Source organism: Choloepus didactylus, chromosome 2 (genome assembly GCF_015220235.1).
Source record: "Choloepus didactylus isolate mChoDid1 chromosome 2, mChoDid1.pri, whole genome shotgun sequence".
NCBI lineage: Eukaryota > Metazoa > Chordata > Mammalia > Pilosa > Megalonychidae > Choloepus > Choloepus didactylus.
The window spans coordinates 26,778,545-26,793,049 of record NC_051308.1 but is presented as its reverse complement, the minus strand read 5'-3'; the positions used below and the strand labels follow the sequence as shown (position 1 = coordinate 26,793,049).

At 39.8% G+C, this 14,505-nt stretch overlaps 1 protein-coding gene across 1 annotated transcript in view; it reads right to left on the bottom strand.

The window, feature by feature from the left end:
• The window catches only part of EXO1 (exonuclease 1), a 38,407-nt gene extending 35,805 nt beyond the window's left edge, over positions 1-2,602 (bottom strand). Inside the window, exon 1 of the mRNA XM_037811166.1 lies at positions 2,442-2,602. Within this exon, the coding sequence (XP_037667094.1) occupies positions 2,442-2,602 (161 nt within the window). The remainder of the gene's footprint in view (positions 1-2,441) is intronic.
• Between the last annotated feature and the right edge of the window lie 11,903 nt (positions 2,603-14,505).

Sequence of the window (14,505 nt, the reverse complement as noted above, 5' to 3'; positions counted from 1 at the left end):
CCAACATAACCACAGTTACCATTATCATATCCAAGAAACCGAACAGTGATATAATATTATCTAATACACAGTCTATGTTAAAACTTGCCCAGTTGTCTCAATAATGTTTCTTATAGCTAGCTGTGTGCTGGTAAATGTTTTAACAACCAGTTCTGGAGGAGGAATGCCTCATTTGTAGCATCTGTTGATTTGCCTCATATAAATACTCCCACAATGGCAGAAAAGCTACCAATGTGTGTCACAGAATGCTGAGTTGGGAAGAGATGGTGTATTGCAGGCCTGTATTAGCTGGCTACAACACACTACTGCTATTACTTTTTCCCAATCCAAGATCCAATTAAGGATCACAGATTGCATTTAGTTTTTTATTCTGGCAAGGGCATTAACAAAAACAGCTTCATTTACAACTGCCATCATTTTATAAAGAGAAGGACATCTTAATTCAAAAGTAGGAATAAAAAGACAAACATAAGAGATAATCTTTTAACTGAAACATATTCATCTTAATGAAAAACTTACTACCTTTTTCTTCCTTTTCTCTTTTTGTTGTAGACCAGTGACGAAAGAGAAAGTAAATATGGAATTATAATGAATTTTAAAGGATATTCACTTTTTTTTAACTAGACAGAATACAAACATCAGACACCTGGTGCCCTCATTTTATATTATTTCAGAAACATCCTGCCAGGTCAGAACACATATATCTACCCTATTCTTTGTAAAGTTCATAAAGGTTCATGATAAGGTTTATCCAAATTTCTTGAGGTGGTGATCCTTTCTGGCTAGTAATACCATGTGATGGTGGACAAAAAGAGGAAAATAAAATTTAACTCAACTCTATATCAAATATTATCAGCTGCTATGGAAAAAAACAAATCAAAATACACAACGAATGCTTTATTGAAAGTCCTGAAGAGTTTTAGTTTAATAAACATTTATTAAGTGCCTACTACATGGCAGGTCCTGTGAATTTTATCTCTTACATCTCTAACAACAAAGGATAGTCCCTGTGTTTTTGACAAATCTTCCAAAAAGTTCTCAGAATCCTCAAGTATTATAAAAAAAAACTAGAGACAATGTCCCCGCCCCACCACATGAAAAAATATGCAAAGAAACACTCGAGGTAATCTTCAACTGCAATTATAACTGCTGAACAAAAATTGGGAAAAAAAATTGTTTTCAAAAAATCATCTCAGCAGTAGGAGTGGCTCTCAGAAGTACTCATTCAGATCCACACATTGTTATGGGAGAACTTTGGTCAAATTAACTTGATAGGCCTCAAAAGCTAATTCACCATACAATGATTTTTTTTTTCACATTTCTTCTACGAAACAAACAGGATAACACATCTTACAAAAATTGTCTCTTGAGTTTAAGTAAGTCACATTAAGATCTATGAGCCTGTCCTCTAGAAAATAAAGCATATTTTGCAATGAGAAGAAAACACACTGTGATGGCTCATTTCATGTGTCACCTTGGCTAGGTTATGGTGTCCAATTGTTTGGTAAGGCAAGCACTAGCCTGATTGTTACCATGAGAGTATTTTGTAGACAAATTTCAATCATTATCAGTTGTCTGTGTCTATGGCTGATTACATCTACACGCAATAAAGGAAATTGCCTTCAGCAATTTGAAGTGTCCTCATTCAATTAGTTGGAGGCCTTAAAAGCAGGAACTGAGGATTTCAGCAGTCAGAAAATAGAATTTTTATCTACTTCAGCCAGCCAACTTCAATTCAATGTCACCTTCATCAAATTTCAACTTGTGGCCTGCCCTACAAAATCAGGACTTGCAATCCCTATGGTTGTGTGAGCCATTCCTATAATAAATCTCTTAATACTTATACATACTTGTATATATCTGGCTGTTTTTCTGGAGAACCCTGACTAATGCACAACCCCCATGAAAATCTCTGTCCAGAAATTATGCTCACTAATTTTTCTAATGTTTCCATTAAAAAATAAATAAATAAAGAGAACATTAGTCCACTGAACTTGTCTCAAATAAGGTAACAGAGTTATGAGTGGATATGAAGATAGCCTACCATTTTTGGCCCCAAGTGAATTAAAAAGGAGTCAGGCTATCTTGTCCCTTTGAAGCAAGCACCTCTTTCTGCTAATAGGCCTTAGCAGTGAGTTGCCTGTGCTCAAGAAAGAAGGAACCTGAACTCACCATAGATTTTCAGAATATTTTCAAAAAAGTTTATCAAAGCTGATAGTCTTCAATCTTTGTTCACCAGTGTTTTGGTACTTTGCTTTATTAAAAGAATAAAAATTAGGCCTATATCACAGAAGGGAGTCATCACTGATTTGGCATGTTCTAAAACACACACTCATTTCTTAATAAATCCTGCCAATGAGAAAACATGATCTCTTTCTGAAAAAAAGACATTTGTAAGTATCATTCTTATTTGGCAAAGAACTAATGAGGTCCAGCCTTACCTATCAGTAGGTTCACCTTTGGCTAGTTTTTCAGCACATGCAATAGCTCCTTTGTGAAGCCAGCAATATGTATCTACAGCTACTACCTGCCCTTTATACTTCCTCACATGGATGGGTTCAGAAGCTTCTTTGATAAACTGGAGCAATCCTTGTATCCCCATCATGCCAAGTTAACTACATGATATGAAAGGAGAAAAAGGAAAACGGCAATATTTAAAGTAAAACGTATTTACCAAAAAGTTTTTGAAAAATAAAAAGAGCTTGGAAACTTCTATAGAAACTGTTATTGTTTGCATGTTTGAGAATCATGCTCTTTAATATTTTAACTGTGTTCCTCCCTCTCAAACAATTCCTACAGTCTAGAATACTTACTTTAATCATTAATACTACTCTTATGCCACTCGATAGTTGCTTAACATTCATTCTTTTCAAAGGGCATTCATACTTAGACTCATAATGCATGCTTCTATCCCTTAAACACAGTGTTAGGCACCCAGAAGGCACAAAAGTATGACGTTCTCCCCACTCCAAAAAGGAATTAGAATTGGGTATGGTAAGGCACCACTGTCAGTATACAAGGCATTAGAAGGGCAAACATGCAAATTAGCATAGAAATGGAAACTCAAATCAATTTGTAGGAAGACAGGCATTTAAATTGAAAAAATAAAATTAATTAGTAAAGAGATTTGCAGAACTGGATCTATACTTTTTTAAGACTGAAATTCACTGGCATTAGAATGCATTATTTCAAGCAATGAATATTCTGGTAATAAGCAATGAAAAGGTGCCATGAGGCACCCCAAAGAAATGTAAAACTGTGCCTGTTGTGCAAATATAGCTTTAAGACAAATATTTTAACACCACCCTCCAACCCCTTCCATTCAAGTTGCAGCCCTTAAGCCCTTTCTGTACAGAAATTTAGGAGCTGCCAGGGTCCTTTCCTAACAATTTCCTGACCATGACAAAATGTAAAAGTAATGGGCAACGAGCAATTGCTCAGCTTTCATAACACAGGTCTCTTCCAACAGACATCAAGTTTGGGAGCATGGAAAGTGAAGAAAATACTGGATCAGATGTCAGCCTTACTCTGTTGATACTTTATCAAAGCTCTGATGCTCTCCTCCAGCAGGTCTCAAATTTACAAAGTTCACAGATTCTCAACTCCACTCCCAGTGAGTGTGATTCACTAGTTCTTCAGTGAGGCTCCATATTCAGAATTTTAAACGTGGCAGGTAATTTGGATGCAGGTGGTCCTTAAGTCAGTTTGAGAAAAACAATTCGGTTCCTACCTCTCAGATAATGTCTCTACAAACAGCTTTCTTTCACTCTGAGGAAAACTGATAAAATATAATCTCATTAAAATCATAAGTTTCTTCTAGGCTAGGTAAATATCCGCCAATAAATATTTTCTCTTTAGCATAGTAAGAATGACTGAATGCCATATGGAACATATCTCGAGATCACCTGTGGCAACCGAGGTAACAATAACAGCATCAACTTCACCACTTTATTCCTCTTTTTCACAGGGAAGTACAGGAGTGGCCCGTATGCCCATTCTAGACGATGTTTCGTTTGGCCTACAATAGTAAGAGAAAAATTTACTTATCGACATTTAAAAGTTGGGAGACTGCCTGTAAAACTGAGCTGCTAGTTTCTGCGAAAAATTAGATAAATCTGACAACCTTGGTTCCTGCTCTGGCCAAGAATCGTCTGGAGTGAGTGCACTTTCCCTTGGTTCACTCAATTGCAGCTCTGGCCTACCCAGACACGTTGCCTCGGAACCAAAAACCCTCCCACACCATATACTCCATTCAGAAAGCAGCCACCGCCCCGTTCCTAAGGGCTTCGCTGTAGGGTAGGGAAAACTAAGTCAGATCACCTCCTTTTCGTGGAAGATCCTGAACCTTGAGAAGAGAACGGGAGTGACGCTCAGATCGACCCCTGCGGGGACCAGCAAGAACCCGGTTCTCTCCCCACTCAAGAGCTCCCCGCACAGCCCGCTCCCCCACTCTCCCTGCCCGCCCGAGGACAACCCAGTGGGAGATCCGACAACCGCCCCCCAACGCCCCTCACTCACTTCTATCAGAGCACTCGAGAGGGGTGGCGCGGGACACAAGAACCCCAGCTGCAGCCGCGCGCAAAGGGGCTGAGCCTTTCAATTTGCGCGGGTCTCCTCGGGCCCTCCCCTAGCGGAAGTGGCGTCTGCACGCAGTCAGCGACGCCGGCTCCGCCTCCCTCGCGCGCCCGCCCGGCCTGGTCCAAGAGCTGCCGACCGCGTCGGGCGTCATGGCGTCCTGCTCTTCTTGAGGCGTAGCTTCTGTCCACCGGAGTTCGTTGCTGCTTTTTGAAGGTGCGGGCGGTGTTGGCATTGCTGCCTACGGGGGAGATTTGTGCCCAGGAAGTTGGGGGTGCTTGCTGTCGAACAAACTACTGGGAGTTGTAGATCTTTCCTGACCGCATTCTCAGTTCCAGGCTGCTGAAGTTTAAAGAGCGCCGCTGCGTGTTTGTGTTGAGATTTTTTAAATCGGGAAAAGGAGCCCCGCTCGAATTAGTGGTCAGTGGTTGTAATACCCATAATATCCCAGACCTGGTCGCTGTCCTCTTTTAAGTATATTTTGGTGAAAAATTTTGGGGAAAACTTGAGTTGGGGAAGACCACAGAGTATGTTCTGAGTCCAGAGATCGGAAGGAATAACACAGACTCGATTCCAGGAGTTGAAGGTGAAGAAATGAGCACATTTTTAAAAATGCTCCCATTTGACTACCTTCTCCACGCATTCTTTTAATTCTCATGCATTCTTTAAAGTCTTGACATGATCGTCTTAACATTTATCATGCCAACATATTGCCTCAAAAATTGCTACAAAGGTGTCGCTTTGGGGCAATATGCTCAGGGGCAGCAGGGCTGCCTCCTTCCCAGTTGCTGTCTTCAGAACTTAGACTAGTGAGGAGGTCAGAAGAGTTATCTTCCATTATTTCCAGTTCCAACCTTTATGTTATAGACTTCACCCTGGACCAGCTTGCAGCAAACCGTAGGGGAAGGTGGGAGACAGTTTTGAACTGCGGTAGGTTGAATAGGAATTCAAATGCGTGTGGGGTGTGTTCATAGAGAAACATTCCTGTAGTCATTGGGACTACCTAGCTGTAGTAACTGCTTCAAGATGTCAAATCCATCCGAGAATATGCAACATACGGGGTTCTTAAGAAGGAACCCAAACATAAAAAAGGTGCCCATTCCACCCACACAATGAATCCATCATGAAACTAACATAAGAGCTTGCTGCACTGCAGATAGCCCAAGGTCTTAGGCTAGGTTCTTGGTTGCCGTGTTTGAAACTTAAAAAAAAAAAAAAAAAAAAAAAATCAATTAAAATTATTTCACCCAACAGAATATTTTTACCCTTTGGGAGGATAAAACCATTCGCTACATGCCTTAGATGTGCCAAAGGTATGGGAGTTCGCAGGGATGGTCCCTGTCTTCAAGCAGCTTAGGATCTAGTGCAGATAAAAATGTGTATTCATCAAAAAGTTAAATCACAATACATGGTGGTCTGTTATTAAATTCTGAAATGAATGGTACAGCCCATAAATTCTCTGCTTAACACAGCTCTGGTGTTAGCAATTCCGAGAAGTCATCCCTGAGTTGGATATCTGCCCCGCATGCACCCAGGTGGTTCGTGATACCTCCTCTGCCCTAACATTTCTCATATTCTCACTCTCTATTTTTAATGGTCTGGAAGCTCCTTGAGGTAGATTTGCCAGATTTAGCGCATAAATGTAAAGGACACCAGTTAAATTTGAATTTCAAATACAGATAATTTTTTAGTATATCTAATGCAATGTTTGGGACATAATTATGCTTAAATCCATTGTTTATATGAAATTCAAATTTAAGTGGGCATTCTGTAGTTTTATCTAGCAACCCTACTTTGAAAGCAGAGATTATGTGTACTGGTGTTTAGCACTGGTGTTGATAAAATATCTGAACGTTTGGTCAAATAAATGAATGTCATAGGTACCATGTATTTCTGAATTTTCTGGGCAGCTGTGATTTTAAATATTCTATCTGGTAGAAAGATCATGTACCCTAATTTTTAATTTGGAAAATACTGTCTCTGTTGTAATGGAATGGTGTTTTCTAAAATATGGCAGTAGAGATGATTTTGGATTCCAGGACTCAGTGATTTCCAGGGGTCCCTCTGGGATTCTGCCCTACCTTTGCCTAGTTTCAGGCAGAGTTGCTAGAATCACAGCAGAGCAGCACCCCCCCCCCCCCCACACACACACCTCCTTATACTCACAACAGTACTTAATCAAGAAGAGATATGGGAGTTTTCTTCACTCAGGGCATCTGCTGGTTGTATGGGCTCTTCACCCAGAGCCCAATTTCCCTCCAAGCCAGAAGAGGCAGACCTGGGGATGACTGACCTCCAGTACTGGCAGGTCAGCATCCTTCGCTGTTTTTATTTTGTTCCTCAGATAAACTCTGTATGGATACATGTTAAAAACTGGGTGGTTAAAGTATAAAGGTAAAGATTTTGATGGAGCAGTGGTGGTTTATTTTCATTATACTTTTTATTTTGTTTTATTTTATTTTGAAATAAACTCAAACTTACAGGAACATTTGCAAAAACACTACAAACCCCATACACAAAACTCCAGCATACCCTGACCCCCCTCCCCCAATACCCTGATCCACCAACTTTAACATCCTGTCACACCACCATTTCTTTCTTTCCCTCACTCCCTGCCTCCCTCCCTATCATCCATCATCTGTTGCTCTGTCTTCTGAACATATGAGAGCAAGCTGCACACATCCTTGAACAAATAATGTAATTCACATATACATTTCCCATGAACAAGAACATTCTTTTATGCAATCCCATTAAGTGCAGCTAAGAAGTTCAAGAAATTCAACATTGATACAAAGCTTACATTCTATATTTCCTTTTTTTTTTTCCTTATGTCCCAACTGTGTCCCTTTGAGCCTCCTCTCCTCCATCTTCAGATCCCATCCAGGATCATCCTTGGCATTTAATTGTCACTATCTGTTTAGACTGTCTTTTTTTTTTTTTTTTTTTCAATTGTGGAACCATATATACAGCCTAAATCTTCCCATTCCAACCCCTCCCTAGCATTCCATTAGTGGGATTAATCACCTTTAGAATGTTGCAATGCCATCACCTTCCCACCATCCATTACTAGAAATTTCCTTTCACCCCAAACAGAAACCCTACACTCATTTCTTAACTCCACATTGCCCCTTCCCCCACTTCTCGTAACCCATACTCTACTTTTCATCTCTGTGGTCATATTCTCTGATACTTTCTTTGTGTTTACCATGGGGCTTAAATTTAACATCTTTAATCTATAACAGTCTTTTTCTTTGATACCAACCTAACTTCGATAGGACTCATAAACTATGTTCCTATACTCCTCCATTCCCTGACCTTTATGTAGTTCTTGTCAAAAATTAATATTTTACATTGAGTCCAAAACCACTGATTTATCATTACAGTTTATATATTTTAGATCCTAGAAGAAGTAAATAGTGGAGTTACAAATCCGAAATACAGTAGTATTGGTATTTGTATTTACAATGTGATCTTTACTGGAAATCTTTATTTCTTCATGTGGTTTCAGTCAATTGTTTAGTGTCCCTTCCTTTCAGCCTGCACAGTTCCCTTTAGCATTTCTTATAGGACTGATCTACTGGTAATGAAGTCCCTCAGCTTTTGATTATCCAGGAATGTTTCCATCTCCCCCTTATTTTTAACCTCCAGGTATTCGTGAATTTTCTATGTCTCTGATGGTTATTGACTTCTATTTGTATTCCATTGTTGTCAGAGAATGTGCTTTTAATAAATTCAATTTTTTTAAATTTATTGAGGCTTGTTTTATGTACCAGCATATGGTCTATTCTGGAGAAAGATCCGTGATCACTAGAGAAGAATGTGTGTCCTGGTGATTTGGGATGTAATGTTCTATATATGTCTGTTAAATTTCTCTATATTTCTCTCTCCTTTCTTTGTTTCTCTGTTGGTAGGGCTCCTTTAGTATCTGAAGTAGGGCAGGTCTTTCATTAGCAAAATCTCTCAGCATTTGTTTGTCTGTGAAAAATTTAAGCTCTGCCTCAAATTTGAAGGAGAGTTTTGCTGGATAAAGTATTCTTGGTTGGAAATTTTCCTCTCTCAGAATTTTAAATATGTCATGCCACTGCCCCTCGCCTCCATGGTGGCCACTGAGTAGTCACTACTTAGTCTTATGTTGTTTCCTTTGTATGTGGTGAATTGCTTTTCTCTTACTGCTTTCAGAACTTGCTCCTTCTCTTCAGTATTTGACAGTCTGATCAGAATATGTCTTGGAGTGGGTTTATTTGGATTTATTCTATTTGGAGTTTGCTGGGCATTTATGCTTTGTGTATTTATATTGTGTATAAGGTTGGGGAAGTTTTTCCCAACAATTTCTTTGAATACTCTTTCTAGACCTTTCCCCTTCTCTTCCCCTTCTGGGACACCAATGAGTCTTAAATTTGGAAGTTTTATTTTATCTATCATATCCCTGAGATCCATTTTGATTTTTTCAATTTTTTTCCCCAGTCTTTCTTTTGTTCTTTCATTTTCCATTCTGTGGTCCTCGTGGACGCTGAGTCGTGTTCAGCTTCCTCTAGTCTTGTGCTATGAGTATCCAGAATCTTTTTAATTTGGCCAACAGTTTCTTTTATTTCCATAAGTTTGTCTATTTTTTTATTTACTCTTGTAAGTTCTTCTTTATGCTCTTCTAGGGTCTTCTTCATGTCCTTTATATCCTGTGCCATGCGCTCGTTGTTTCTCTTTAGTTCTTTGATTAATTGCTCCAAGTACTGTGTCTCCTCTGATCTTTTGATTTGGGTGTTTGGGATTGGGTCCTCCATATCATTTGGTTTTATCATACGCTTTAAAATTTTCTGTTGTTTTTGACCTCTTGATATTTGCTTTACTTCATAGGGTTCTTTCAGGATATGAAAAACACCAATCTCTAATTTATCAGACCTACAGCTTGGTGGCTTACACTTTCTCTAACTAACCAGCAGATGGCTTCCACGAGTCACCTATTGCCCTCAAGTCAGTTCTCCCCAACTTTGTCTTGTGGTGTGTGGGGGTCTGATTCTTGTAGGGTTCAATTGTTGCACCAAGTTTGGGTGTGTTGTTGGTGCTGTCCACCCTGAATGAGGGGTGTGTGTCTGAGCGGTTAGGGAGGGAGGGCAGCTTTAATAATCAAACCTCCCAGGTGTTCCCGGAGATTTAAGGCTGTTGCAAGGGTCTAAGGCTTCATTTCAGTCTTACCACTGATTGTCTCTGCTGCTGACCCACAAGTCCTTGCTATTGGCATAGGGTCCTGGGATTTCTGAGTGGGTCCCCCTTCTCAGCCCTGCTTTTCCGGGACCTCTGCTGAGGGAAGGCTGTGCCATATCACAAATGCGCGCCGGCTCTTCAAGGAAGCCCTGGGCCACCAGGCCGTGCAGGGGCATTCCCAGTCTGTTGTAAAGATGGCTGAATGGGGCGTGTTAATTTCCCCCTTTTCTCACAGCTCCACCTTCCCAGCTCTGGGACAGTTAGCTGTGGGTGTACTAAAGGCCACTGTCCATGGCTGATATTGTGGCATGTGCGCGGTGCTGTGGGAAACACTCCCCGTCACACTGGGACCCTTGGCGTGGCTCTGGGCTGTGGCTTCAGCCCTGGGCAGGAGTGTCCCCAGCCCGCCAGGAAGATGGCTTCAAGGGGCATGGTTTCTTTTTCCTTTTAGCTCCCCTCTGCTCTCCTGGCTCTGAGACAATTAGCAGTGGGTGCCAACGCCAGATATTGAGGCGCTGGCAGAGGCTGTTCCTGCTGCACTTCACTGTGCGGTTCCCGCCGCCATATCTGCAGCTGCTCCCGGGTTTTTTTTTTTTTTTTAAAAAAAGGACTCCAAACGCCAACCCACAGTTTCCCCACACTGCAGCTTGGCTGCTGGACTTCCATCCGGCTCACTCACTTGTTTCAGAACGCAGACTGCCGGTTTCACCAAGTGCACGGTCCCTGTAGATTTAGCAGACCTTGTCCGGCTGGCGCATCGCTGGAACTGGTGCTCCGGGTCACTTTCTGGCTTCTATCTAGTATTTTTCACGGAGGTGTTTTTTTGCCCTGTCTCACCTAGCCGCCATCTTAGGTTCCTCCTCATTATACTTTTACACCTTCTATTTATGGCAAGTGATACTTATAGGGCTAATATGAAACTTGCTTTTTCACTAAATTACAGTTAAGAATGAGTTGATTTAAAGAAAAACTAAATAAATAATAGGACTGGTGTTTCTCATTAATGTCAAATATGAATAAGTGACATTTCTGAAACATAGTTATTTCTCCCATCTTAAAAATAACTCTTCAGCTACCATCTTATTTTTGTACTCCTCTTTATGGTAAAATTTCTTGAAAGAATTAGTCTGTACTTCACTATCTCAAATTCTTCCATTCACTATTTTTTTTATCTTCATTTTATTGAGATATATTCACATACCACGCAGTCATACAAAACAAATCGTACTTTCGATTGTTCACAGTGCCATTACATAGTTGTACATTCATCACCTAAATCAATCCCTGACACCTTCATTAGCACACACACAAAAATAACAAGAATAATAATTAGAGTGAAAAAGAGCAATTGAAGTAAAAAAGAACACTGGGTACCTTTGTCTGTTTGTTTCCTTCCCCTCTTTTTCTTTTTTTTCTTTTTTTTTTTTTTTAATACAATTTTATTGGGATATAATCACATAACATACAATCATTCAAAGTGTACAATCAGTTGTTCATGGTATTGTCATACAGTTGTGTTTTCATCACCACAAGCAAACTTGGAACATTTTCGTTTCTCCAAAAAATAAAATAAAAAATAAAAATTAAAATAACAAAGAACATCCAAAATATCCCATTCCTCTCTTCTCCCCATTGTTCATTTACTTTTTTTTCTTTTATCTTCATTTTATTGAGATACATTCACATACCACGCAGTCATACAAAACAAATCATACTTTTGATTGTTTACAGTACCATTACATAGTTGTACATTCATCACCTAAATGAATCCCTGACACCTTCATTAGCACACACACAAAAATAACAATAATAATAATTAGAGTGAAAAAGAGCAATTGAAGTAAAAAAGAACACTGGGTACCTTTGTCTGTTTGTTTCCTTCCCCTGTTTTTCTACTCATCCATCCATAAACTAGACAAAGTGGAGTGTGGTCCTTATGGCTTTCCCAATCCCATTGTCACCCCTCATAAGCTACATTTTTATACAACTGTCTTCGAGATTCATGGGTTCTGGGTTGTAGTTTGATAGTTTCAGGTATCCACCACCAGCTACCCCAATTCTTTAGAACCTGAAAAGGGTTGTCTAAAGTGTGCATAAGAGTGCCCACCAGAGTGACCTCTCGGCTCCTTTTGGAATCTCTCTGCCACTGAAGCTTATTTCATTTCCTTTCACATCCCCCTTTTGGTCAAGAGATGTTCTCTCGTCCCACGATGCCGGGTCTACATTCCTCCCCGGGAGTCATATTCCACCACGTTGCCAGGGAGATTCACTCCCCTGGGTGTCTGATCCCACGTAGGTGGGAGGGCAGTGATTTCACCTTTCAAGTTGGCTTAGCTGGAGAGAGAGGGCCACATCTGAGCAACAAAGAGGCATTCGGGAGGAGGCTCTTAGGCACAATTATAGGGAGGCCTAGCCTCTCCTTTGCAGCAACCGTCTTCCCAAGGTTAAAACCTATGGTAGAGGGCTCAACCCATCAAACCACCAGTCCCCTTTATCTGTGGTCATGTTAGCAACCATCGAGGTGGGGTAGGCAAATACCCCTGCATTCTCCACAGGCTCCTCAGGGGCCACTACATCTTTTTTTCCTTGTTTTTCTTTCTTTCTTTTTTTTTTTTTAACTTTCCCTTCTTTTTTAAATCAACTGTATGAAAAAAAAGTTAAAAAGAAAACAAACATACAATAAAGAACATTTCAAAGAGACCATAACAAGGGAGTAAGAAAAAGACAACTAACCTAAGGTAACTGCTTAACTTCCAACATGTTCCTACTTTACCCCAAGAAAGTTACATAATAGAGCAACATTTCTGTGAACTTGTTTCTACTATATCCATCAGAAATTAACAGACCATAGTCATTCCTGGGCATCCCCAGAACGTTAAATAGCTTATCTGTTCTTCTTGGATTATTGTTCCCCTTCCTTAATTGCTCTCTATTGCTAGTTCCCTACATTCTACATTATAAACCATTTGTTTTACATTTTTCAAAGTTCACATTAGTGGTAGCATATAATATTTCTCTTTTTGTGCCTGGCTTATTTCGCTCAGCATTATGTTTTCAAGGTTCATCCATGTTGTCATATGTTTCACGACATTGTTGCTTCTTACTGCCGCGTAGTATTCCATCGTGTGTATATACCACAGTTTGTTTATCCACTCATCTGTTGAAGGACATTTGGGTTGTTTCCATCTCTTGGCAATTGTGAATAATGCTGCTATGAACATTGGCGTGCAGATATCTGTTCGTGTCACTGCTTTCCGATCTTCCGGGTATATACCGAGAAGTGCAATCACTGGATCGAATGGTAACTCTATATCTAGTTTTCTAAGGAACTGCCAGACTGACTTCCAGAGTGGCTGAACCATTATACAGTCCCACCAACAATGAATAAGAGTTCCAATTTCTCCACATCCCCTCCAGCATTTGTAGTTTCCTGTTTGTTTAATGGCAGCCATTCTAATCGGTGTTAGATGGTATCTCATTGTGGTCTTAATTTGCATCTCTCTAATAGCTAGTGAAGCTGAACATTTTTTCAAGTGTTTCTTGGCCATTTGTATTTCCTCTTCAGAGAACTGTCTTTTCATATCTTTTGCCCATTTTATACTTGGGCTGTCTGTACTATTGTCATTGAGTTGTAGGATTTCTTTATATATGCAAGATATCAGCCTTTTGTCAGATACATGGTTTCCAAAAATTTTTTCCCATTGAGTTGACTGCCTCTTTACCTTTTTGAGAAATTCCTTTGAGGTGCAGAAACTTCTAAGCTTGAGGAGTTCCCATTTATCTATTTTTTCTTTTGTTGCTTGTACTTCGGGTGTAAAGTCTAGGAAGTGGCCGCCTAATACAAGGTCTTGAAGATGTTTTCCTACATTATCTTCCAGGAGTTTTATGGTACTTTCTTTTATATTGAGATCTTTGGTCCATTTTGAGTTAAATTTTGTGTAGGGGGTGAGGTAGGGGTCCTCTTTCATTCTTTTGGATATGGATATCCAACTCTCCCAGCCCCATTTGTTGAAAAGACCATTATGACTCAGTTCAGTGACTTTGGGGGCCTTATCAAAGATCAGTCGGCCATAGATCTCAGGGTCTATCTCTGAATTCTCAATTCGATTCCATTGATCTATATGTCTATCTTTGTGCCAGTACCATGCTGTTTTGGCAACTGTGGCTTTATAATAAGCTTCAAAGTCAGGGAGTGTAAGTCCTCCCACTTCGTTTTTCTTTTTTAGAGTGTCTTTAGCAATTCGAGGCATCTTCCCTTTCCAAATAAATTTGATAACTAGCTTTTCCAAGTCTGCAAAGTAGGTTGTTGGAATTTTGATTGGGATTGCATTGAATCTGTAGATGAGTTTGGGTAGAATTGACATCTAATGACATTTAGTCTTCCTATCCATGAACATGGAATATTTTCCATCTTTTAAGGTCCCCTTCTATTTCTTTTAGTAGAGTTATGTAGTTTTCTTTGTATAGGTCTTTTACATCTTTGGTTAAGTTGATTCCTAGGTACTTGATTTTTTTAGTTGCTATTGGAAATGGTATCTTTTCCTTGAGTGTCTCTTCAGTTTGTTCGTTTCTAGCATATAGAAACATTACTGACTTATGTGCATTAATCTTGTATCCCGCTACTTTGCTAAATTTGTTTATTAGCTCTAGTAGCTGTATCATCGATTTCTCAGGGTTTTCTAGATATAAGATCATATCATCTGCAAACAATGACAGTTTTACTTCTTCTTT